General features: G+C 30.7%; 3 protein-coding genes and 2 long non-coding RNA genes across 7 annotated transcripts; 4 read left to right on the forward strand and 1 right to left on the reverse strand.

Annotated features, from left to right (window-relative positions):
• LOC147928806 (uncharacterized) lies at positions 1–921 on the reverse strand. Its single transcript, XR_015579386.1, has 2 exons — positions 659–921; positions 1–452 (listed from the first exon to the last, which is right to left on the reverse strand). It is a non-coding gene; the product is annotated as an uncharacterized LOC147928806 (long non-coding RNA).
• A 4049-nt stretch (positions 922–4970) lies between these two features.
• Positions 4971–8672, forward strand: LOC104742568 (phytochrome-associated serine/threonine-protein phosphatase 1). The gene is made up of 10 exons (XM_010463581.3): positions 4971–5371; positions 5839–5985; positions 6074–6141; positions 6376–6433; positions 6990–7100; positions 7218–7268; positions 7373–7516; positions 7616–7711; positions 7802–7873; positions 8277–8672. Exons 1-10 carry the CDS (start codon positions 5291–5293, stop codon positions 8358–8360), a joined length of 912 nt encoding a protein of 303 aa, XP_010461883.1. The 5' UTR covers positions 4971–5290; the 3' UTR covers positions 8361–8672.
• On the forward strand, positions 8294–13083 carry LOC104742569 (uncharacterized). The gene is made up of 11 exons (XM_087483481.1): positions 8294–9325; positions 9447–9730; positions 9836–10030; positions 10274–10620; positions 10819–11110; positions 11399–11557; positions 11649–12014; positions 12248–12313; positions 12405–12453; positions 12574–12697; positions 12839–13083. The coding sequence occupies exons 1-11, from the start codon at positions 8935–8937 to the stop codon at positions 12915–12917; spliced, it is 2352 nt and encodes a 783-aa protein (XP_087339607.1). The 5' UTR covers positions 8294–8934; the 3' UTR covers positions 12918–13083.
• A 2361-nt stretch (positions 13084–15444) lies between these two features.
• On the forward strand, positions 15445–18184 carry LOC104742570 (putative mitochondrial import receptor subunit TOM40-2). Of its 2 annotated transcripts, none has more exons than XM_010463583.3 (11): positions 15445–15710; positions 16082–16163; positions 16259–16358; positions 16449–16544; positions 16647–16697; positions 16809–16874; positions 17044–17145; positions 17256–17333; positions 17421–17504; positions 17596–17691; positions 17787–18184. In XM_010463583.3, exons 1-11 carry the CDS (start codon positions 15584–15586, stop codon positions 17838–17840), a joined length of 936 nt encoding a protein of 311 aa, XP_010461885.1. In that variant the 5' UTR covers positions 15445–15583; the 3' UTR covers positions 17841–18184. The 2 variants fall into 2 exon arrangements, with proteins under 2 accessions (XP_010461885.1, XP_010461886.1); XM_010463584.3 differs by having other exon boundaries at positions 15462–15710; positions 17265–17333.
• A 3487-nt stretch (positions 18185–21671) lies between these two features.
• On the forward strand, positions 21672–23829 carry LOC147928807 (uncharacterized). 2 transcript variants are annotated; one of them, XR_015579281.1, is made up of 4 exons: positions 21672–21930; positions 22037–22097; positions 22198–22278; positions 22817–23829. It is a non-coding gene; the product is annotated as an uncharacterized LOC147928807 (long non-coding RNA). The 2 variants fall into 2 exon arrangements; XR_015579280.1 differs by lacking the exon at positions 22817–23829 and having other exon boundaries at positions 21803–21930; positions 22198–22304.
• Positions 23830–25264: the final 1435 nt, after the last annotated feature.

A 25264-nucleotide genomic window follows, 5' to 3' on the forward strand; every position in this document is an offset into this window, starting at 1 on the left:
TAAAATTCATAAAATTAAAAATTATAACATTATTTAATTATTTTTTTAATTTATTAATTCTACAAAAAATAGAAAAGGGATTAAGGAAAATATATAGTAAATTATAAATTCTAAAAAATGTAAATATTCACTTCTATAGAAATATAGATCCTCATATTTTTCATCTAACAAAATAATTTATTCAAATATATTACTTTCAACTTTGTTCTATAGGTGAAACGGTTTTTAATGGGAAGACAAATTTTCCTATTTTTTAAACCAAAATATACTCCTACTTTCTTATTTTTCAGTTTAGAATAGGTAAGATTAATATGTTGACCCCAAAAACTTGGAAGATTGTGAAGTGGCCTTAGTGCAGTGGTCAAAGGTAAGTCCTTAATGCACAAGGCACCATCACACCAGGGATCGAGTCCCGCTCCCTACGAATGTAGGAATTAGGCTAATGGGCCGGCCTATTGTAGCCCAATGGTTGACAAAAAAAAAAAAAAAACTTGGAAGATTAATATATGCATCTTCTTTTTCTAGTATAGTATTTTAAAATTTTTTGTAATAGTTGTAGATTATTTTATTTAATTTATATTTTCATATTTCAATTATTTGAGATATATATATTACCATGCTTATAATTTTCTATTATTTCTTTAATTATGTCACAAACCTTTGATTTTGTGCAAACATAATGTTACCATTCGCTCTATCCCAAAAGAAGATAAAGAGGATGTTGGACGCAAAGTTCTTTCCATAAGGTAGGAGGGCAGAACTGATGTTCTCTCCATGGTTGGTCATACACTGTAATTTGTTTTTTATTTGAAAAATATTTTTTGAGCCAACAATTTTAGCGATTAAAGAAATTATGCATAAGTGAAAGTAAAGAGACATATAATAGTTGATCTAATTTGTTCATATAGATATTTTCTAGGTGGTGCTAAATAATATACAGTAAAACCTCTATAAATTAATAATGTTGGGATAAAGACATTTTATTAATTTATAGTGATATTAATTTATATATAAATTAATAATAATTAATTTATAGTGTAAATTAATAATTATTAATTTATAGGTATATTTTTAATTATTTAATTTTTAAAAAATTATGAATTGAGACAATTTTTGTAAAATAAGATTAGAATTTTGGATGTTGTAAATTTTATGGTATTGGAATTGAATTTGAAATAATTAAAAAATATTATTGATAATGAATTACAAATATTATAGACAACTTCGCCTATACACATGACATAAATATTCAAATTTATGAATAAAAATATCAATTATCATATTTTAATAGTCTATCAAACTATCAAAATGTAAATGATGCATATTTAGAAATTGAATAATTTAAATAGTTTTAGCTGTTTTATGAAATGTTATAGAATATTTTATATCATTATAATTTGAAGATACAACATAACAATCGTTTTATAGATATGAAATTTAAGAGAAAATACATACTTTACTATATCAGCATATATATATTATATATATATATATATATATGTAAATTTACATGATTATTAATTTATGATATTATTGAGACCATATTTTACATGGAGATTTCAAAAAAATTATTATCTTATTATCTTATCGAATTTTGTTATTTTTATACTGTCCCGACTTGGGACTAACAAAAATTATTAATTTATAGTGTTTATTAATTTATAGAGTATTAATTTATAGAGATTTTACTGTATTTGTAATATACAATATACCTAGGTGTAAAAAATATACTTTTATTGGTAACATACGTAACATATTTGTATATGGATATAACTCATTATTATAGCAAAAAGAAAATTTATAAATGATATCCAATAAATTATAATATATTTTTATTAAATTTAATTTTATTTACAAATTTATAAACCTACACATCGGGCGGGCCCTTATCTAATGTAGTTTATAAAGTTTGGTAAATAAAGTAATAAATTAAAAAAAAAATTAAAAATTATGATTAGAGTATTTACCAAAAAAAATGATTAATAATAAATATCAGACGGATATATTGGAAAAACATAAATCGTTGTTAATAGATTTATAGGAGCTCAGAGACAGAGGCTAAATCATGGTGTGTCAAAGAAACTTCCACGAATACATTGAGAAATTTAACATTAGTTACTATCAAAAGATTTTGTGACGTTGAAAAATGATCTTTAGTTTCATTGGTTGCTGGAGCAAGCTACTTTGAGATAGCTAAAATATGTGAACATGTTCTCTCCACACTGAAGGACGGCAGATCCGAGGTTCTCTCCATGGTGGAGGATGTTGGACGCAAAGTTCTTTCCATAAGGTAGGAGGGCAGAACCGATGTTCTCTCCATGGTTGGTCATACACTGTAATTTGTTTTTTATTTGAAAAATATTTTTTGAGCCAACAATTTTAGCGATTAAAGAAATTATGCATAAGTGAAAGTAAAGAGACATATAATAGTTGATCTAATTTTTTCATATAGATATTTTCTAGGTGGTGCTAAATAATATACAGTAAAACCTCTATAAATTAATAATGTTGGGATCAAGACATTTTATTAATTTATAGTGATATTAATTTATCTATAAATTAATAATTATTAATTTATAGGTATATTTTTAATTATTTATTTTTTAAAAGATTATGAATTGAGACAATTTTTGTAAAATAAGATTAGAATTTTGGATGTTGTAAATTTTATGGTATTGGAGTTGAATTTGAAATAATTAAAAAATATTATTGATAATGAATTACAAATATTATAGACAACTTCGCCTATACACATGACATAAATATTCAAATTTATGAATAAAAATATCAATTATCATATTTTAATAGTCTATCAAACTATCAAAATGTAAATGATGCATATTTAGAAATTGAATAATTTAAATAGTTTTAGCTGTTTTATGAAATGTTATAGAATATTTTATATCATTATAATTTGAAGATACAACATAACAATCGTTTTATAGATATGAAGTTTAAGAGAAAATACATACTTTACTATATCAGCATATATATATTATATATATATATATGTAAATTTACATGATTATTAATTTATGATATTATTGAGACCATATTTTACATGGAGATTTCAAAAAAATTATTATCTTATTATCTTATCGAATTTTGTTATTTTTATACTGTCCCGACTTGGGACTAACAAAAATTATTAATTTATAGTGTTTATTAATTTATAGAGTATTAATTTATAGAGATTTTACTGTATTTGTAATATACAATATACCTAGGTGTAAAAAATATACTTTTATTGGTAACATACGTAACATATTTGTATATGGATATAACTCATTATTATAGCAAAAAGAAAATTTATAAATGATATCCAATAAATTATAATATATTTTTATTAAATTTAATTTTATTTACAAATTTATAAACCTGCATATCGGATGGGCCTTATCTAATGTAGTTTATAAAGTTTGGTAAATAAAGTAATAAATTAAAAAAAAATTAAAAATTATGATTAGAGTATTTACCAAAAAAAATGATTAATAATAAATATCAGACGGATATATTGGAAAAACATAAATCGTTGTTAATAGATTTATAGGAGCTCAGAGACAGAGGCTAAATCATGGTGTGTCAAAGAAACTTCCACGAATACATTGAGAAATTTAACATTAGTTACTATCAAAAGATTTTGTGGCGTTGAAAAATGATCTTTAGTTTCATTGGTTGCTGGAGCAAGCCACTTTGAGATAGCTAAAATATGTGAACATGTTCTCTCCACACTGAAGGAGGGCAGATCCGAGGTTCTCTCCATGGTGGAGGATGTTGGACGCAAAGTTCTTTCCATAAGGTAGGAGGGCAGAACCGATGTTCTCTCCATGGTTGGTCATACACTGTAATTTGTTTTTTATTTGAAAAATATTTTTTGAGCCAACAATTTTAGCGATTAAAGAAATTATGCATAAGTGAAAGTAAAGAGACATATAATAGTTGATCTAATTTTTTCATATAGATATTTTCTAGGTGGTGCTAAATAATATACAGTATAACCTCTATAAATTAATAATGTTGGGATCAAGACATTTTATTAATTTATAGTGATATTAATTTATCTATAAATTAATAATTATTAATTTATAGGTATATTTTTAATTATTTAATTTTTAAAAGATTATGAATTGAGACAATTTTTGTAAAATAAGATTAGAATTTTGGATGTTGTAAATTTTATGGTATTGGAATTGAATTTGAAATAATTAAAAAATATTATTGATAATGAATTACAAATATTATAGACAACTTCGCCTATACACATGACATAAATATTCAAATTTATGAATAAAAATATCAATTATCATATTTTAATAGTCTATCAAACTATCAAAATGTAAATGATGCATATTTAGAAATTGAATAATTTAAATAGTTTTAGCTGTTTTATGAAATGTTATAGAATATTTTATATCATTATAATTTGAAGATACAACATAACAATCGTTTTATAGATATGAAGTTTAAGAGAAACTACATACTTTACTATATCAACATATATATATTATATATATATATATGTAAATTTACATGATTATTAATTTATGATATTATTGAGACCATATTTACATGGAGATTTCAAAAAAATTATTATCTTATTATCTTATCGAATTTTGTTATTTTTTATACTGTCCCGAATTGAGACTAACAAAAATTATTAATTTATAGTGTTTATTAATTTATAGAGTATTAATTTATAGAGATTTTACTGTATTTGTAATATATAATATACCTAAGTGTAAAAAATATACTTTTATTGGTAACATACGTAACATATTTGTATTGGATATAACTCATTATTATAGCAAAAAGAAAATTTATAAATGATATCCAATAAATTATAATATATTTTTATTAAATTTAATTTTATTTACAAATTTATAAACCTGCATATCGGATGGGCTTTATCTAATGTAGTTTATAAAGTTTGGTAAATAAAGTAATAAATTAAAAAAAAAAAAAAAAATGATGATTAGAGTATTTACCAAAAAAAATGATTAATAATAAATATCGGACGGATCGAGAGTTATGAAGTTGGGGGAAGACCAAATTGGGTTTGGGTCAGAGATTGTTTGGTTCGTTGTGTTTGTTTCCCCTTTCTCTCTCTCTTTCTCTCTCTCCCTCTTTCCACTTACGTAACCCTAACGAAGCGGAGGGAGCAATGCTCTGCTAGATCTATCTTTTGCTTCAATTCTCCACCAAAGATCGTCCGAACTCGCCGTTGAAATCGACAAAACAGCACCAATTTCTCACTTACTCTACACACACAAGAGGATAATTAAAGGCCGCCATGGATTTAGATCAATGGATTTCCAAGGTTAAAGACGGCCAACATCTCTCTGAGGACGAGCTTCAGCTTCTCTGCGAATACGTACGCCCTTCTTCCTCTTCTTCTTCTTCTTCTTCTTCTTCTTCTTGTTCTTGTGTGCTTTTCTTTCTCTTCTCTTCTGGGAAGATTCATTCATCTACAAAACCCAATTCTTTGCTTTACCGATTCAGGCTTTTTAGCTTTGCTTTGTAGAAGATTGAATCTGGTCTCTTCTTCTACCTTACTGTTGGTTCCTTTGGATTTTAGGGTTTTTTTTCTCTCTCTCTATTGACTTGGTTCAATCAACTTGCAAATTCGCTTCTTAATTCTAGGGGTTTTAGGGATAACTTTAGTTCTTCTGTAGCCCAATTTAATACACTTAAGGGATGCACAAGTCACACGCTCTTGCAAAACTTGTTATTTTGAGTGTAGTAGACTTCTTCTTCTTCTTCTTCTTCTTTTCATGAAAATGCTTTGCTAAGATGGATTGGTGGTAACCACACAAGATGTGTCTTGACTATTATTTATAGGTGAAAGAAATTCTTATCGAGGAATCAAATGTACAACCTGTCAAAAGTCCTGTCACCGTCTGTGGTGATATCCATGGCCAGTTTCATGACCTTATGAAGCTTTTCCAGACCGGAGGTCATGTTCCCGAGACTAATTACATATTTATGGTAGACACTCTGGTCTTTGAGCTTACTCTCTTACGAGAAATCAGTATGTATACATCGTGTTTTGATTTTCTGTTGGGGATTTTCTCAGGGGGATTTCGTTGATAGAGGTTACAACAGTCTTGAAGTTTTCACCATTCTTTTGCTTCTTAAAGCAAGGTACGTTTTTTATACATAGATATTTTCCTGTTGTTATGTTTTCCACATGCTATTGATCATCTTTCCTTTTCACTATTTAACATAGTTCTCCTTCAGAATGCTCTATAAGCTGTAAATGCATTGCTCTACTGGAAGTAGATCTCGATTTTGTTTGTTTTCCTGGAATTCTATACATTCAACTTACTTTGCTGTGAGCTTTAAAAACCGCTCTTGTATTTGTATTTCAATGTGTAGACATCCAGCCAATATCACACTTTTGCGCGGAAATCATGAAAGCAGACAGCTAACTCAGGTATGCATAATTCTATGCCACTTATGTCTATGGTTGCTGTGCTCTTCATGCAATTCCTAGTGTAGAAGTAAATTTGATTTTCTTCCTCAATCGTTATAACTTGCGTTGAAAGTTGATTTTGTACATGTGGCAATGCCATGCTAGATGTAGATATGGCTATTGACTAAGATGCATTGTATCTGAACTTTTAGCAACCAGTACTTTTCTTCTTATTCATTTCTATTCCTCCACCATATCATAGTTTTCAACAATCACTCTCAACGAAGAAGATTGTAATAATATTTTGTTGTAAACCTTCACTACGATTAAGCAGACTCCTAGTGCAAATTAGATGTGTATGATCTACCGGCGGTATGATCAAATTTACTTGCATAGTGACAAGTCTTAGAAAGTTGTACATAACAATACGAGACATCTACAAAAAAAAGTATGAAATGACCACAATTGTTCTGGTTAAAGTGTCATATTACACTTGGTGGTGTTGTATTTTGTGCCGTGCAGGTTCTTTTTGTTAAATAGTTATCTAAAATTATCATTCCAATTTTACATTTGCTAGGTGTATGGTTTCTATGACGAATGTCAAAGGAAGTATGGTAATGCTAATGCATGGAGATATTGCACGGATGTTTTTGACTATCTTACACTTTCAGCTATTATAGATGGCACTGTAAGTATTTTCCTCAGTTTCTTTGGCATCGTATTATGATGTACCTGCTCGTAGAGTTATATAAATGTACAAGTTAGTTGTTATCTATATTAAAAAAGTATTGTATCCTCAATGTAGGTTCTTTGTGTTCATGGTGGCCTTTCACCGGATGTACGGACAATTGATCAGGTTAAAATGTGCTTTTTGTAATTGTATATTATTTTACCCCGCAAATGTTATTCATGATAAATTAAATCTCATTCACTCACTTTAGATGTTATCTTGTCCTCTAGATAAGACTGATTGAGCGGAATTGCGAAATACCGCATGAAGGACCCTTCTGTGATCTTATGTGGAGTGATCCTGAAGATATTGAAACATGGGCTGTCAGTCCACGTGGAGCTGGTTGGCTTTTCGGGTCTAGGGTTACCACTGAGGTATGAATCTTTTTTTTTTTTGGGTTGAAATTTGAATAAGCCAGGTAAAGAAATAATTGTATTTCAGTTCCCTGATCTTTGGTTTTGCTTCTTGTGCAGTTTAACCATATTAACAATCTTGATCTAGTATGTCGTGCACACCAGCTTGTACAAGAAGGTCTCAAGTACATGTTCCAAGATAAAGGTCTCGTAACTGTAAGTGTCTAGTTTCCTTGTGATTCATTCTGGATATTTGGAAGTATAATCTGCTTGGTAATGTTTCTTCTCTTTATATTTTTTCTAAAGGTGTGGTCTGCACCTAATTACTGCTACCGATGTGGGAATGTGGCTTCTATATTGAGTTTCAATGACAACATGGTGAGTTATTTGTTTCCTCTTTTCCGACCTACATGCCACAATCTCTTGTATCATGTTCTTTTATGCACTTTCTTTTACGTAAGAGGATTCTATTTACTTGTCTCTCTAGTCTGTCTACCCAAACCTTATACAAATTTACTGTTTACTGGAACTTGGACAAGTAACTCTGGGGAGATAGAGCTGGAATCATGTTTTTGTCAGTAATATTAGATCATCTTCCATGGGTTTCTTAGCTCTTGTAACAGTTGAGTGGGAACTATCTATCTATGTGAAATTCTAGATCTTGGTGCGTTAGAATTCGTCTGCCGTCTTTATTGATTGTGCTGTCTGTGTTTCTGGGAAGTGCTTAAGATCGGGTCATCACTCACTGTTATGATATGTTGAAATATTCTTAATTTACCAGGAAAGGGAAGTGAAGTTCTTCACGGAAACAGAAGAGAACAATCAAATGAGAGGGCCAAGAACAGGTGTTCCTTATTTTCTGTGATTCATGATGATGATCCTACATCGTTATTAGTCTCGTATTGCTCTGATCAAAGTTAGCCAGTATCACCATTGCCATTGGCTTATGTTCTTTCAAGGTATATCATCTGATGTTGTTTACACTTGCATTGTTTTTTTGCTTTTTTCCATTTTGGAAACATTTTCTTGTGAAAGTGAATGTCACACTTTGGTAATTTTAGTAGTTTTGATGCACTTTAACCTGGACTTCTTCTGGATGTTATTATTATACGTGTTTCTTTCCTGTTTTGTTTCGTCTTTGACTCTTTGTTCTGTATGTAAGACCAAAATCTTATCATCGCAGCTTGTTTTGATCGGTTTAGTACGATTCAGTCAGGTTTGGGTTAATAATCTCAGGCTAGAAAAATTCATCAAGTTCAATAAAATTCTCCACGCAAGAACATAGACCGTCAATAAAACACTTTGGTTCGAAAAAGATAGGTCGGTTTGTCCTAACTGGATTCAAAAAAGATTGGTCGGTTTGTCCAAACCGGATTTAACTGATCCTTTAACAACAACAATAACGCGTCGCGAGTCTCTAGGCAACTAAAAACCCGTAAATGATAATAAGGGGGCGTGGACTCGTATCTCTCGGCACTCACTTTCTCGCGACTCGTAGTCGTCTTCTCCACTTCGATACTCCTCTCTCTTGCCTCGTTTCTCTTGTTGTTCCTCGCCGCCGCCCTACTCCACGGTTGTTTTGTTCTTCTTCTTCTTCCTCTTTCTCGTCCTCTAACAATACCGGAGCTGCATCATTGCCGTTAACACCACCGGGAGACATGGCGGAATCGAGATCTCCTCCTGTGGCGAAGAAGGTGGAGCATGTGATGGAGATGTTCAGTGACGTTAGGGTTGACAATTACTACTGGCTCCGTGACGATTCTCGTTGCAATCCCGATATGCTTTCTTATCTCCGTGAAGAAAACGACTACACTGATTACGTCATGTCCGGTGAGTCTCTCAATTTACCATCAGTAAGATTTTAGGGTTAGGGTTTCAGTTTTGCTAGCGACTTATTGAATTATGCAAGCTTGTGATAATGAAGATTGATAAAAAAATATATATCATTCAGGGACCAAGCAATTTGAGAATCAGCTGTTTGGTGAAATAAGAGGGAGAATCAAAGAAGATGATATATCTGCGCCTCTACGCAAGGGTCCTTACTACTATTATAAGCGATATCTTCAAGGAAAGGAGTATGTTCAGAACTGCAGGCGTTTGATCCCTGACAACAAAACTGAGCCTTCTGTGTATGATACTATGCTAACTGGTCCTGATGCTCCTCCTGAGCATGTGATATTGGATGAGAATATCAAGGCTCAAGAGCATGACTACTACCGAATTGGTGCCTTCAAGGTTGGACTAGCAATTGATTTTTTTATTTACTTTTAGAATATTCTGTTTAAAATCTTCTATTATTTCTTAACATGATGTGTCTCATTCTCTTGATTCTGTCTTCAGACCAGTCCCGATCATAAATTGGTGGCATATGCTGAGGACACAAAAGGTGATGAAATTTATACAGTAACTATCATCGACTCTGAATCCCTAAAACCAGTGGGGGTACAGCTGAAAGGACTGACTTGTTATCTTGAATGGGCTGGTAATGATGCTTTGGTCTACATAACTATGGACGAAATCCTGCGACCTGACAAGGTTTACCTTCATTATTTTTCTCACCCTGCTATCTTAGTGTGTTGTACTTTAAATGCAGGGATTAAATTTTGCATGATAAGTACCTTTTTGAATTTACGTTATCCTGCTTCTATCAGATTTTGGCATTATACACCTCATCGATGCCATATTTTTGAGTTTTTACTAAGTTTAATGTTACTTTTTACTAGAAACATCAATTTATGTGGCTTCCATGTTCTCATCTTCATATATTCTTTGAAACAGGTTTGGTTACATAAGTTGGGGACAGAGCAGAGCAGTGATGTATGCCTTTACCATGAGAAGGATGATATGTTTTCTCTTGATCTTCACGCTTCTGAGAGCCACAAGTATATATTTGTTGCATCTGAAAGCAAAACGACAAGATTTGTCTTCTCACTTGATGTGTGCAAGCCTCAAGATGGACTTAGGGTGTTGACTCCTCGTGTAGATGGCATTGATTCATCTGTCAGTCATCGTGGGAACCACTTTTTCATTCAGAGAAGGAGCACTGAATTTTACAACTCAGAATTGGTCGCCTGTTCAGTTGACGACACATCGAAGACAACTGTTCTGCTTCCACATAGAGAAAGGTAAACATCTTTGTTGGGATCTCTTTGCCATTGTCAGTGTTCCTACCCAAACCCAAATGAAGTCCAACTACTTTTTTGTCTTGTGTATGTTCTTTGGCTTAGACCACATGAATGGCTGGGGTTGTTTTCAAATTGCTAATTCATTTTTAGATGCATTTAAACTTCAAGTCACTTATGCTATATTTTTGGCATGGACAGTGTAAAGATTCAGGAAATTCAGCTTTTTCGAGATCATCTAGCAGTATTCGAGCGTGAACAGGGTCTGCAGAAGATAACAGTTCATAGGCTTCCTGCTGAGGGACAGCCACTGGAAGGTCTCCAAGGTGGTCGTAGTGTTAGCTTTGTTGACCCGGTCTATTCAGTTGACGCAACAGAGTCTGAGTTTTCGTCCAATGTTTTAAGGTTTTGCTACAGTTCCTTGAAAACACCTCCTTCTGTGTATGACTATGACATGGACAGTGGTACTTCCGTTGTCAAGAAGATTGACACAGTAAGTAAACTACTTATTCTTGCCAAGTCCCTACTTTGGGTCTATTTCTATTTCCTATGCCCTCTGCACATTTAGTTGCGCATTTAAAAATTTGCAATGCATAAGCGTATTTCATTGAATGGTAATGAGTGGTATTGACATGAAATACACATGGAAAATATGAAAAATTTCAAGGTTTTTCTTTTTGGCTTTTACTTTGCTTTTACGGTTTTGTTTTCCTAATCTGTCTTCTTCTCTTTCGGCATGGTTGTCCTTGATCAATTTGATAACCTGATGTATTTCATTCAGGTATTGGGAGGTTTTGATGCATCAAACTATGTTACAGAAAGGAAATGGGTAACAGCATCAGACGGAACTCAAATTCCAATGTCTATTGTGTATAACAAAAAACTTGCAAAGCTCGATGGATCTGATCCATTGCTGCTTTATGGATATGGTTCATATGAGGTATTTTTAGCTGATATCTTTTAAGGTCCTCAAATTCTCGGTCCTTTTACTTCTTTCGAGCTGAGCTATGAAATACTCTTTTATCTTACAGATTTCCGTGGATCCATATTTCAAGGCATCAAGGTTATCCCTGTTAGATCGTGGGTTTATCTATGTAATTGCTCATATCCGTGGGGGTGGTGAAATGGGGAGACAGTGGTACGAGAATGGAAAGCTGTTAAAGAAGAAAAACACATTCACTGATTTTATTGCTTGTGCTGAGTATTTAATAGAAAATAAGTATTGCTCGAAAGAAAAACTGTGCATCGAAGGAAGAAGTGCTGGCGGATTGCTGATGGGTGCTGTCCTTAATATGAGGCCTGACTTATTCAAGGTGGCTGTCGCTGGAGTTCCTTTTGTAGACGTTTTGACAACAATGCTGGACCCAACAATTCCTCTTACGACATCAGAATGGGAGGTGGGTTCGATACTTGTTCAGTGTCTTAAAACGTTTGAATTGCATATTCTTTTTCATTACAGAGTACATCATCTGCATGTGTTTATAGTGATTTGCATTGCGAATCGGAATAACCATAAGGGTAGATAGATTTCCTTAGCAAATCAAGTAGGTGTAGTCTAATTCTGTTTAATAATGTTTGATAAATGGTTTAGTGCTTTAACGTGTCTGATATTTGGCTTTTATCATTGTAGGAGTGGGGTGACCCCAGAAAGGAAGAATTTTACAACTATATGAAGTCATATTCCCCTGTCGACAATGTGAGTATATATGTCTGACTTCTTTTGATATTTTCTGCAATAAATGATTTGGAAGTTCTCTGTGATGATGCATCTGTTGACAATATTACAGGTAACAGCACAGAATTATCCAAATATTCTTATAACTGCTGGGTTAAATGGTAAGCTTTCTTTAGTCCTAGAGACAATTTGAAAACGAAATTGCTTCTCTTTTATAAGATGGCTCAGGTTTATTTCTGACCTATCGTCGACCTTTGTAATTGTTGCTATCTGCCCAACAGATCCAAGAGTTATGTACTCTGAACCTGCCAAGTGGGTGGCGAAACTGAGAGAAACGAAGACTGACAACAACATACTTCTGTTCAAATGTGAGATTGGCGCAGGGCATTTCTCAAAATCGGGGAGGTATGGAATTAGTCCTTTCCTTTGTCCCAACAATATAACACATGCCAGTTTCTACAATTTAGACTAGACTTCCAATCCTGTTCAGCTAAAGAAGGTTTTTCGCAATGTGGCTGGTTAAGGGTTTGTTTGATGAACTTGCAGATTCGAGAAGCTTCAAGAAGATGCATTTATTTTTGCATTCATGATGAAAGTTTTGGACATGATTCCCGCGTCTGGGTGAGTTAGTCTTCAACAACAGTTTAGGTTTGTAATTGTTTTCTTCTTTAAGCGCAGACTCCTCCTTATCCTTAAGACAATTTATTTTGTTTCGCGTTCTAAAGTCTTGAAAGAAAGAATAACAGAGATAGTGGAGGATTTATTCAATCATATAATAACTTAAATTAAAATCGGTTTACTTGATTTATTTTGTTTACTCAATCGGTTGAATTTCTTTAAATTAAATTTCTTGAATTATACAAATTAAATTAGTGTACAATTCTATTTGATACGTCTTAATGTATTATTTTACTTGATCTTCAAGTATTACGTACTGTATATGAAAGTATGTATATCTTGAAAAGCAATAAGATAGTTTCAAATCAATCTCGTAGTCTATAAGATCTCCTAGTTTGATGATTAAAACCATTTGTTTTCTTTTTATCTTTAATATAAAAATATGTAAAAAGGTTAATTTTAACATACTACTCACCTCTTTTGAAAATACGTTTGCTTTAAATCACTTATGAAAATTGAAATTTATTACTACTTTCTAATTTACACTAGACAAGGGCCTGATATGTGGGTATTAAAATTAGTTAAGAGAATAAATCCTAAACTCTAAACAATTTTTTATAAATATAAAAAAAAATTGTTTCTTGAAATAAATATATAAATAATTTTAGTTAGAAAAAAAATCATATTTGTATATAGCTTTATACACTTATTTATCTTTTTATGTTTTAATATATTATAACAATTATTACAATAATCTAAAGCTAAATTATACTCGACCAAAACTTTTGCCAAATACTCATCATTACACATAATATTATTGTCAAATTTCAAAAACGTTTCACAACTTATTACAAAATATTTTACATGCAAAAAATTCATCAAAACAACATATAATTTAGTAACCATTTACAATTTTATTGTATGTTTCACCATTAAAAATATGTTAATTAAACCCTAAATTATTTTATTGTTAAAATATGCTCTTTATCACCCCTTATAAAATGTCTTTTAAACAAATTAAATAGATTTTATGTTGCTTGGCATAATTATAGTTATAATTACTAGAATTGTTTTGTGACATAATTTCTTTAATCATGAATTTCTTTTACTCCAAATATATTTTGGATGAACAACTAGTGAAAATTATCTACTCGATTAAAATGATGTAATGACCAACCCAATCAAAGTTGAGAAATTGAAAAAAAGTTAATATAACATAATAAAAATAAAAATTTGAATATAATAATCATGATGGTATATAGAAAGCTGTAGATAATTCAGATATATAAAATATAAACTTTATAAACAATCCAAAACATATGTCATAATCACGTTACGGATCGATGCCTTATTTACTTCTCAGAAGTATCGCATTGTACCAAAACTACTTATAACTATGACCTTATCTCAAATATTCTCAAATCGTAAGTTCTCGACCTATTTCTATATGAATCAAAAGTTCTCATATATTTCTCTATATACTTGGATTTAAACGGTTTACGAGCCAAATTCGATAGAAAACCACATAAATCAGGTCTAAAACCAATATTAAGACGATTTACCGTTCCAACTTCCCAAATTTCAAAATCGGTTCTTAATTACTCAAGCAAGCATGTCTTGTTTAAGTACCGGAATCATTGACATTATCCAGAAGAGAAAACTCTAGATTCTGACCAAATACATCAACCACCAACTAATCTTCGAAACTTATAACACTACTAACTGTAGAATCACTTTTGGAACCTCCATCAGTGTCTACATCATCGATAAATTTAGCAGGCTTTATATACTTTGATTCTATTTCATTGCATCTGATAACTTCCATTGAAAAACCCACGCGAATAAAAGATCCACAATAGATCAGCAAAATTATATCAGAAAAAAAATTCACAGATTAAAGCTTTTGATATAAACATGTAAATTTATTGTAGATATAATGTTATTTTCTTAATTATTTGTTCCTATCACGTTTCAAAAATAATAATTCTTTTGACATAACTAATGTAATAATTCTTTTTAGTTTTGCTATTCACTATTTCTTGATTAATAATAATATACATGCTTAATAAATTATTATTTTGTTTATATATGTCAAAATCTAATTGAGAAAACACATATAATATAATTAGCATAAAATAGAAAATATATTAGTTTTCTTAATTTTCTTTTTTGATTTAGAAAATTGTTTTTAGATATAATGATGTAAATTTTATGTAGATTTAATGTTATTATCTTAATTAGCTGTTTTGAAAAATAATAATTTTTAATGTTATTATTTTAATTAGCTATTTTGAAAAATAATAATTTTTTTTGACATATTTCAACATCTCATCAATATATTTGACACACGTGTTATGATACTATTAATGACTAACTTGGAAAATCCAACTTGATATAATAAAAAATTATATGAAAATAAACATGTTTTTTTGGCAAAAAAATAAAATAAAATAAAAATATGAGACCCGAAATAGATGGGTTCCGACCTATTTCAGAAAAGGTAAAAATCAAAGAAACCGGGTCAAACTAATTTTGGCACGATTACAAGACCCTTGACGTACACGCTGAGATGCAAACAAAAACCAAAAACCCTTCAAAAACTCTCTCTTCGTCTTCGTCCTTGTCATCGTCTTCCTCTCTTTAGCGAATCAAACAGTTCCTCCTTGAGCAGCGATGGCGGGATTTCCACCACCAATTTTTACGCCGCAGGTCGATGTGAAGACCAAAATTGGCGAGAAAGTGGATTACTCAAACCTCCCTTGCCCCCTCATCTATGAGGAACTCCACCGTGAAGCTTACAGTTCAGTCTTCGCTCTTTATCTCTCTCTCTCTCTTTGTACTGTTTGATATCTTCGTTCTTTGTGTTTTGAGAACTCTCTACTTTGGTAGATCACAATCTCTCTGTGTATTATTTATTAGGTTTCTGTTGTGTATTATTATTATAGGTTTCTGTTTTTTCGTGGTTCTTTTAATCTCTGCGTTTGAACCAACGATCGGAATCAATAGATTGTTATTATTAAGTATGAATTTGATGTTTGCGAGTCCACAAATTCGATGATTTAGACTTGTTTATTGTTAAATCACATTCTGATTCGGGTGTGTTTTGTGACCATGTGTTGGTATGTGTGGATTTTGTTTTGATTGACTCGTTTGGTTTCACTTAATTTGCAGTGTCTTTAAAGCCAGAACTATTCGAGGGTTTCCGCTTCGATTATAACAAGATGGTGAACGAGAAGTTTTTTGTCACCCATAGGTAATGATGATGATGTTTGGTTAACAAATTCAGTAATCTCATTCTTGTGTTGTGTTTTCTTAAAACTAAGCCTCTGTATTGATGTTTCAAAACAGCGTATTGATGGGACCGACTGAGGTTCCTACTCAACATTCCGAAGTAATCAAAATTCCAACTGCCAGTTATGACTTTGGTGCTATTTTCGTTGACCCCAAGGTATGCATATTTATGTTGATTGTAGCTGTGCGTACTAGAATGATTTCCATCTACAGGGATTATATAACATTGACAAACTTTGTACAACAGCTGATGCTTCTGGGAAGGGTCACGACGGATGGTAGACTTAATGCGAGAGGCAAGTGTGATTTAACTGAGAATTTTTCCATCAAGGGTACTGCTCAGGTAACAAAAGTGTCCTAGTGTGCGTTCTGATCTACGGTGTAGTAGCTGCATAGTATTCTCCTTTTATCTCTTATAAACATATTGTTCCTTTTTCTCTGCCAGCTGACTAATGAAGAACATATGTCGCAAGGCCAACTAACTTTTGATTACAAGGTGATGATTTTTCTCTGTTCAGTATGTGTTGTTATCTTATACTTATATGGTATATAATACAGCTTTTAGCTTTATTTTGTTTTGACATATCCCGGTTTTACATTTATTTAGGGGTCAGACTACAGAACTCAGCTTCAGGTTGGAAACGGTTCAATTTATGGAGCTAACTACATTCAGGTAAAGTGAATTACTATGCCTTGCTATTATGCTTTACCTTTTTTTATAAAGCTGATCTCTATCAAATTATGTGATCAAGTGTATATAGTTAGGTAGCTTTCCCCTTTATCCCTAGACAATCGTTTTGTAGCATCTTTTCACTGACTGATATATTTGTTTTCTTTTGCAGCATGTGACACCACACCTATCTTTGGGTGGTGAAGTTTTCTGGATTGGTCAGAATAGGAAGTCGGGTGTTGGTTATACAGCTCGTTACGAGACTGATAAAATGGTAAGAGTAGTTTCTTTTTAATTGGAATTTGAGCAACTCACAGCTTATCAATGTTTCTTTCTTGCTTTGATCTTATTTTATAGATTTTTCAATTTCAATGAATGTTTTAGTGTCATCAGGTTGCGTCTGGGCAAGTTTCTTCCAATGGTTTGGCTGTCATGAACTATGTTCAAAAGGTTACAGAGAAGGTGAACATTCCAGCCTTGTATTAATTAATTCATCTTTAATTCTATTTAGAGTATAAAAGCTAATTCATAATTTTTTTTAATAATCAGCTGTCACTTGCAACGGATTTCATTTACAACTATATCTCAAAAGATGTAACAGCTAGTGTGGGGTATGACCGCATGTTTAAACAGGTACATGCCTCGTTCCTTTTTGTACCATTGGAGTTTTGAAACAAGCAACTAAAAAATGTTCTAATTATGGTTATGGTTTTGGTTAATTTAGAGTCGATTAAGAGGAAAGATCGATTCTAACGGTGTTGTTGCTGCTTACCTTGAAGAACAATTGTCTGCTGGACTCAGATTACTTCTATCCGCAGAGGTAAAGGAAATGACTTTATCGTATACTATTCTTTTCTGAGTGGTTTTGATGATAAATAATGAATGGTTGAAAAACACACTTGTTAAATGAACCAGGTGGATCATGTGAAGAAGGATTACAAGTTTGGTTTCGGTGTTAACGTTTCTTAATTCCGTAAAAACAAAGACCTTGGCAATAAGTCCTGAAGATTCTCTCGGTTATTATTCTTTGGCGGTTAGATTCTCTCGGTTAGATTATTTAGTGTAGTACTCCCCAAAGAACATAAGCTAAGAAGATGACATTGGTTATTTAATTTCTTCTTTTCTTTTTTCAACTATTATCATCCTTTAACTCCTTAACTTCACTTAATAGTTTTAACGTTTTTAGCTTTTTCCCCAAAGAAAAAAAAAGTAATATAAATACTTCATGAAATTGAACTATTATGGTACTAAATTGGGCCACTGTAATAATTAACAAAATTTGATTAGATAATAAGATAATAATATTTTTGAAATCTCCATGTAAATTATAGTCTTAATAATATTATAAATTAAATAATCATATAAAGTTACATATATATATATATATATATAATAATGTATGCTTTAACAAATTGAATTTATCCTATAACTCATTTCTATAAAGCATTTATTATGTTGTATTTTCAAATTATAATATTATAAAATACTCTATAACATGACATAAAAATAACTAAAATTTTTCTATAAATTTTCAATTTCTTAATATACATCATGTTTATTTTGATTGTTTTATAAGCTATTAAAATACAAAAATTGAAATTATTATTAATAAATTCAAAGTTATGTATGTCATGTATATAAGTGAATTTAACTATAGTATTTGTATTTACTCCCAATAATTTTTTTTCTTCTAAATATTCAAATTTCAATTCCAAAACCATAAAATTTATAACATTCTTAAGTCTAATCTTATTTGTGTAAAATTGTCACAATTTCAAACTTTTTAAGAAGTAAAATAAAAATAAAATATATCTATAAATTAATAGTTATAGAAAAGAAATATTAATATCACTATAAATTAATAAAATGTCATGGTCCCGGAGCAGAGCATGCACATTCTGTTAGAGCGGATAAGAGTTTGAGAATTATAACTCACTCTTCTTATCAGTTAGGGTTCTTGTATTCAGCATTGTTGATCAATAAATAAGTATAAAGAATTATTGATAAAGTTTATAGTTCATAACTCTATCATATCAAGAGCATGGTAAGGCACGAGGGAAGGGTCTCGCCTTGTATACACCGAGACAACTAGAAAATATAACGCCCAAAGAGCTGTACGTTAACTCCACGCCAAACTACTATTGTTGGTGTCGTGACCGTCCATAAGAATCCCTCACCACATCAAGAAAGCTCAGGATCCAATTGTCCTCTCTCTTTCATTTGCTTCAACTGTTTCAAACGTTCCTTATTATGACTGCGCATAAAACCAATATCATTCTTAAATTTTAGGACCACGTTATAGGCAGATATTCCACATAATGCCTAAAATGGTTCACAAAGTAAGGTCCCATGATTCTCGACAATGGAAGGACATTATTTGATTTATCATGTACATTTTATAGTCTTTTACATTTAATTAATTTAGTTTCATACTCTGATTTCAACTCGTTTTTGGTACATGATACAATGTTCAAAACCGTGAATTATATAGATTTGGTAAAATCCAGAAAGTATAACAAAAATCGTACTGAAGTCATCTGTTTAGAAATCTTGATTTAGTTTTTTGATTTGTTTTTTTAGTTGTATATATTCTATTGAATAAAATACAACATTTGTGATTTTTTAGATTTTAATAAGATTTCACTGCGTCGATTTGTTGTACGAAAAAAATATTTAATAAATTACATATAGTATTATATATTCGTAAAATATAAAAAATATTGTATCATAGTTTTAAAATATATCTGTCATTATTAAATGATTTAGGAATGCAAATATTTAATCTTAGTTTTATAAATAAAATTAAGTTTTATAATTATCCTAAATAGTCTGTTATTGTTTCTTAAAATTTCTGAAAAAATAAATGGATTTGTAAAAAGATTTCATTAAATAATTTCAAATATATTATTTTATTATCTTATAAATTAATATAAACTTTTATTTTGTTAATTATTAAATTAATTAAAATGCAATGATATTTTTTGTAATATGTCACATGATAGTAGGATTAAACTTTTACAACATTGCTTAAATAAGTATATAAAAATATGTTTTAAAAAACGAATGAGCATAGATTTCCTTCTTTAATGGGTTGGGCTTTGACACTTGTACTTAAGCGGAAGCCTCTCTCTCAGTCTGTCTCTAACCTAGATACAATAAAACCTCCATAAATTAATATTATAAATTACTAATCGCTATAAATTAATAATTTTTTCCAGTTTTAAGTTGGGCCGTTGTAATTTTAGACACAATTTGATAATAAGATAATATTTTTTTAAAAACTCTTTGTAAATATATGGTCTCGCCAATATTATAAATTAACAATTATATAAAATTATCAAATATATGTATATATATACACATTAATTTTTGTTAGAGTTTATTTAAAATATTTTTTTCTATATCAAAAACTTTTAATGTTCTCTTCGGGACATAATTATTATTGTTTTTCTTGTAAATGATTGTAAGAAATATTATTTACAATAATTAAAATTTTAATTTTTAAATCTATTTTTGAAAACTTAACAAATTAGGAAAATATGTTTATCTTTTATCCTATAAAGCACAAGTCATCTGTCCAATCAAATTAAGCCACATTAGATTCTTTTTTAAAATTTTTTTTTAAAAAAAAGACAAAAGTCCATTAATGAGAAAAACAAAACACGATCATGCAAAATATTTTTTTTTTAAGTTACAAACACAACTGCTTAAAAAAAATCATTCCTAATTTTACTCTCCACTAATAGCTCCACGTTCATGGTGGTTTACAACATATCTATCTTCTGTATAGAGATAATAGGAAAAACATACATTTTTAAAACTTAATTTGAAAACTAATACGTTTACTATTCATAATTGGCAAAGTAGTACATTGACCACTGTTTGCAACTGTTCAATTCTCTTTTTTGCCATCCCCTAACATACATAATTACCTTCATGCCATTATTCCTCTTTTCTCCCATTTTCTTGATTTTTCAAATAATTGTTAATATACTTTTGTTTTAGAAAACTTCTTAGCAACAGAAAAAATCTATATTTTTTTTCTTTACAATTTGATATAAATTTTGTTTAATATTTTTTAAATATATTATATTATTCGTACACTATTTTTAAGTGTACAGATGTCTGTACACCTTATTAAGTGTACAAATGTCTATATACTTAAAATAGTGTACGAATTAAATATATTATATTTGTACACTTTATAATATGTACGGACATTTGTACTCTTTAATAATGTGTACGGATAATATAATATATGAAATATATACCTCTGTACAATTGATAATGTGTACGGACATTTGTATTCTTAATAATGTGTACAAATAATTTAATATATAAAATTATATTTAAAATTCATCAAACAAAATGTATATCAAATAATAGAGAAAAATACATAGATTTTTTTTTATACCTGGAATTTGGTTTTTAAAAAATTTCATTGACTAATATTTTAGTTTTTAGATGGAAGGAGAATACAAAAAGAAAAAAGAAAAAAAAAAAAAAATCTTTTTTTCTCTCCTCTTCCTTCCTTCTCTCTTCTTCTTCCGCAAAACCATCGAAGGGGGTTATTAAGTAATCTAACACACAAGCCTTATACCCCACTTTCATTTCTATCTCTATTACCTTCTCTCTCACACACCCTACTTTTCCAATTACAAATAGTGAACGTACTACATTGCTAAATAAGTTTCAAAAACGTACTAAAAGTATAACACACCCTCTATATAAATCTAATTTCAGTTTATATTCTCTTCATTTTTCTTTGAAAAAGAATCTAAATACAACTTACCAGTTTATATTCTCTTCATTTTTCTTCATTTCAGTTTATATTCTCTTCAATTTACCAGTCACCACCACCATATTGGTGGCCAACCACCAGATCCGTACCCTTTTTTTATCAACCATAGCCTCCTCTATATACACTACCACGAAAACCTCTCTGAAAAAGGTTATCAAGCCATCGGTAGATTTTTCAAGGACTCTTAGTGTCGATGCAACATCCGAAGGTGGCCTAATATTGTCAATCCATTGGTATTACTCAAGCACGTACAAGCATGTGGGTAACTTATTCCAGTCATCCTTGATTTCTATCCCCTCTTAAAAACTTATGTTACCATGGTTCTCAACTTCTCATAATTTTGATCCTCATCTTATGAACTTAGGTGAGCCACATCAGAGATGCCAAAGAGTAAAATATGTTTAATCAAATCCGAAAGAAATAAGGTAATCATTAATTCTTCTATCTCTTTCTTTTTCGTTAAATTTTTTAGCAAATTTCAATTTTTATGCATCTGAGACGTTTTACTTCTTTACTTGGTTGTAGGAAGAATAACACACAATTCAATGGCATATACCAACGAGTATCACAATTTTTTTTTATATATTCTCATACCACTGGAAGAAGGTATTCCCTGTTCCATTCATTTGTATCGTGTATGTTTTTTTCATATGAGATCCATATATGGTTATTTGAAAGTCTTTGCTAATGAATTAATGTCATTTTTCATATATGTATCCTTTTATGAGATCAAGAGTTATAAATTCTCTGAAAATATTTATTTTGCATTGTTGTTGTGTAAAATATATTGTTTACACAAAAAAATATTTATTTTGCATTGTTTTTGTGTAACATATATATATATATATATGCATTTTTGAGCATGTCTCTTTTTTATATGTACCATATATATAAATGTATATGACTTTTTGTTTTCATCTGAAGAGATACGTTTGCATTCTCATGTTTTTGTTGGACGTGATGTGTCCATGGTAGTGTAAGTTGATGAATTCTCTGTTGTGATTCTGTATTACCATTAGCAATATATATATATATATAGAGTTGTGTAGCGTAATTACAGGGATTATACTTGATACAGAAGAATCATATCAATCAGAATTAATTATACAATATTCTAATATCTATCACCCTCCCTCAATGAAAGCGTCGGGCTTGCAGACGGTTAAACTGGATCAAAAATCGTTGAACAGGATGGTTGGGAGACCTTTGGTGAAGATATCAACAAATTGAAGAGAGGATGGTACATGAAAAACTTTAATCTGTCCTATGGCGACCTTCTCTCGAACAAAGTGGATGTCGATTTCAATGTGTTTGGTCAGTTGATGCTTGACAGGATTGGTAGAGAGATAGACAACGTTCACGTTGTCACAGTAGACTACGGAAGCTTTCGTAATGGGGCAGCCGAGTTCAAGAAGCGGATTGCGTATCCAACAGATATTCAGCGACGGTATTGGCAACACCTTTGTATTCAGACTCTGCACTGGAGCGTGAGACGGTAGGCTGGCGTTTGGAGGACCAAGAGATCAAGTTGGCGCCAAGATAGACACAGTATCCAGAAGTAGAACGACGGGAGTTTGGGCACTCTGCCCAATCAGCATCGGAGTAAGCCGTGAGTGAATTAATGCGGCCTTTGAGTAGTTGTAAACCGTGAGTTTACGTGCCTTGGATGTAGCGAATTATGCGCTTAAGAGCTTGAAGATGGGGTTGACGTGGAGAATACATGAATAAGCAGATTTGTTGGACAGCGTAGGAGATTTCTGGGCGAGTGAATGTGAGGTACTGCAACGTGCCTGCCAAACTCCGATAATAGGTTGGATCAGAGATCAGTTCATCGACGTCTGCGGAGAGCTTGGAGTTCGCATCAACGGGAGTTGCACAAGGGTTGCAGTGAGTCATGCCAGCCCGATCGATAATGTCTTGTGCATAAGCAGCCTGACTATGTCTGCAAGCTTCGTAAAGCTATATACGGCCTTAAACAGGCCCCTAGAGCATGGAATGCCCCTAAAGCTCTGATACCATGTAAGTTGATGAATTCCCTGTTGGGATTCTGTATTACCATTAGCAATATATATACAGAGTTGTGTAGCGTAATTACAGGAATTATACTTGATACAGAAGGATCGTATCAATCAGAATTATTTACACAATATTCTAATATCTATCAGGTACTGTCAATTGCTATGGTTTTCTTTTTTAATTTTCTATGTTTTCTAACGGGTAACAGGTGAACTAGAAGAGAAACCCAAAGAGAAATTAAATCAGGAGATAACGAATAACATATGAATTAGACGAAGATAATGCTTAGAAAAAAAAAACATCTAACGTGAAATTAAATAATCATATAAAGTTACATATATAATTACTTCATGAAATTGAACTATTATGGTACTAAATTGGGCCACTGTAATAATTAACAAAATTTGATTAGATAATAAGATAATAATATTTTTGAAATTTCCATGTAAATTATAGTCTTAATAATATTATAAATTAAATAATCATATAAAGTTACATATATATATATATATATATATATATATATAAAATAATGTATGCTTTAACAAATTGAATTTATCCTATAACTCATTTCTATAAAGCATTTATTATGTTGTATTTTCAAATTATAATATTATAAAATACTCTATAACATGACATAAAAATAACTAAAATTTTTCTATAAGTTTTCAATTTCTAAATATACATCATGTTTATTTTGATTGTTTTATCTATACTATTAATTGGGGAGTACAAAAGCAGGAAATCTTTTTTTTTACAAAAATTCCATATACTTCCCCTACGCCAAAAGAAAGGAAGAAGAGAAAAAAAATAATTTAAGGGCAAAGAGGTAATCAACTTGATAAAAAAGACGCGGATCTAAGTATTTGGCCATTACTCTATTTGGATCTTGTACATCTAGCAAGTGTATCCAAACAGCTTCCACATCAACCTGTGAGTAAAAACACAACAAAGAATAAGGGATCGTGTATTACGGATATTAACTACCTACCATATTAATACTGTTCGACATTTAAACCCCAAAATAATCAGAATATTCGAGAATACCATTTACAGGAACTAATCAATCTATCAAGGACAATTCTTGGGTTCACTCCTAAGGTGAACCCTTTTGTTCACTTCTCCTTATTTTAGCCAATAAAAATCTGACATCTCATAATATATTTAGAACAATTCTTGGGTTCACTCCTAAGGTGAACCCTTTTGTTCACTTCTCCTTATTTTAGCCAATAAGAATCTAACATGTAATAATACATTTAAGAACATATTCATTCACCTCTTTATAGAATAAGGAAACACAATTTGTATACATTATTATAAAATTAAAAACTTAAACCGCTTATTTATAAACTCAAACCGATATATAATTTCATTCTAATTGTAAAATCTAAACCCTAACCATCTCATTTGTAAACCCAAACCGACATATAATTTCGTTCTAATTGTAAAATCTAAACTCTAACCTTCTCAATTGTAAACCCAAACCGACATATAATTTCGTTTTAATTTTAAAATCTAAATCCTAACCAATTTATTTGTAAACCCAAACCGACATATAATTTCGTTTTAATTGTAA

This window comes from Camelina sativa, chromosome 14 (genome assembly GCF_030686135.1).
Source record: "Camelina sativa cultivar CO46 ecotype springtype chromosome 14, ASM3068613v1".
NCBI classification, from domain to species: Eukaryota; Viridiplantae; Streptophyta; class Magnoliopsida; order Brassicales; family Brassicaceae; genus Camelina; species Camelina sativa.

What these genes read in the sequence shown, in the direction of transcription:
- LOC104742568 (XM_010463581.3), top strand. Translation starts at nt 5,291, where the DNA reads ATGGATTTAGATCAATGGATTTCCAAGGTTAAAGACGGCCAACATCTC. An exon ending in TTCAGCTTCTCTGCGAATAC is followed by an intron (nt 5,372 to 5,838) that starts GTACGCCCTTCT and finishes TATTATTTATAG; the next exon opens with GTGAAAGAAATTCTTATCGA. An exon ending in CTTTTGCTTCTTAAAGCAAG is followed by an intron (nt 6,142 to 6,375) that starts GTACGTTTTTTA and finishes TTCAATGTGTAG; the next exon opens with ACATCCAGCCAATATCACAC.
- LOC104742569 (XM_087483481.1), top strand. Translation starts at nt 8,935, where the DNA reads ATGATAATAAGGGGGCGTGGACTCGTATCTCTCGGCACTCACTTTCTC. An exon ending in CACTGATTACGTCATGTCCG is followed by an intron (nt 9,326 to 9,446) that starts GTGAGTCTCTCA and finishes TATATCATTCAG; the next exon opens with GGACCAAGCAATTTGAGAAT. An exon ending in CATATTCCCCTGTCGACAAT is followed by an intron (nt 12,314 to 12,404) that starts GTGAGTATATAT and finishes ACAATATTACAG; the next exon opens with GTAACAGCACAGAATTATCC.
- LOC104742570 (XM_010463583.3), top strand. Translation starts at nt 15,584, where the DNA reads ATGGCGGGATTTCCACCACCAATTTTTACGCCGCAGGTCGATGTGAAG. An exon ending in CTATTTTCGTTGACCCCAAG is followed by an intron (nt 16,359 to 16,448) that starts GTATGCATATTT and finishes TTTGTACAACAG; the next exon opens with CTGATGCTTCTGGGAAGGGT. An exon ending in GTTACGAGACTGATAAAATG is followed by an intron (nt 17,146 to 17,255) that starts GTAAGAGTAGTT and finishes TGAATGTTTTAG; the next exon opens with TGTCATCAGGTTGCGTCTGG.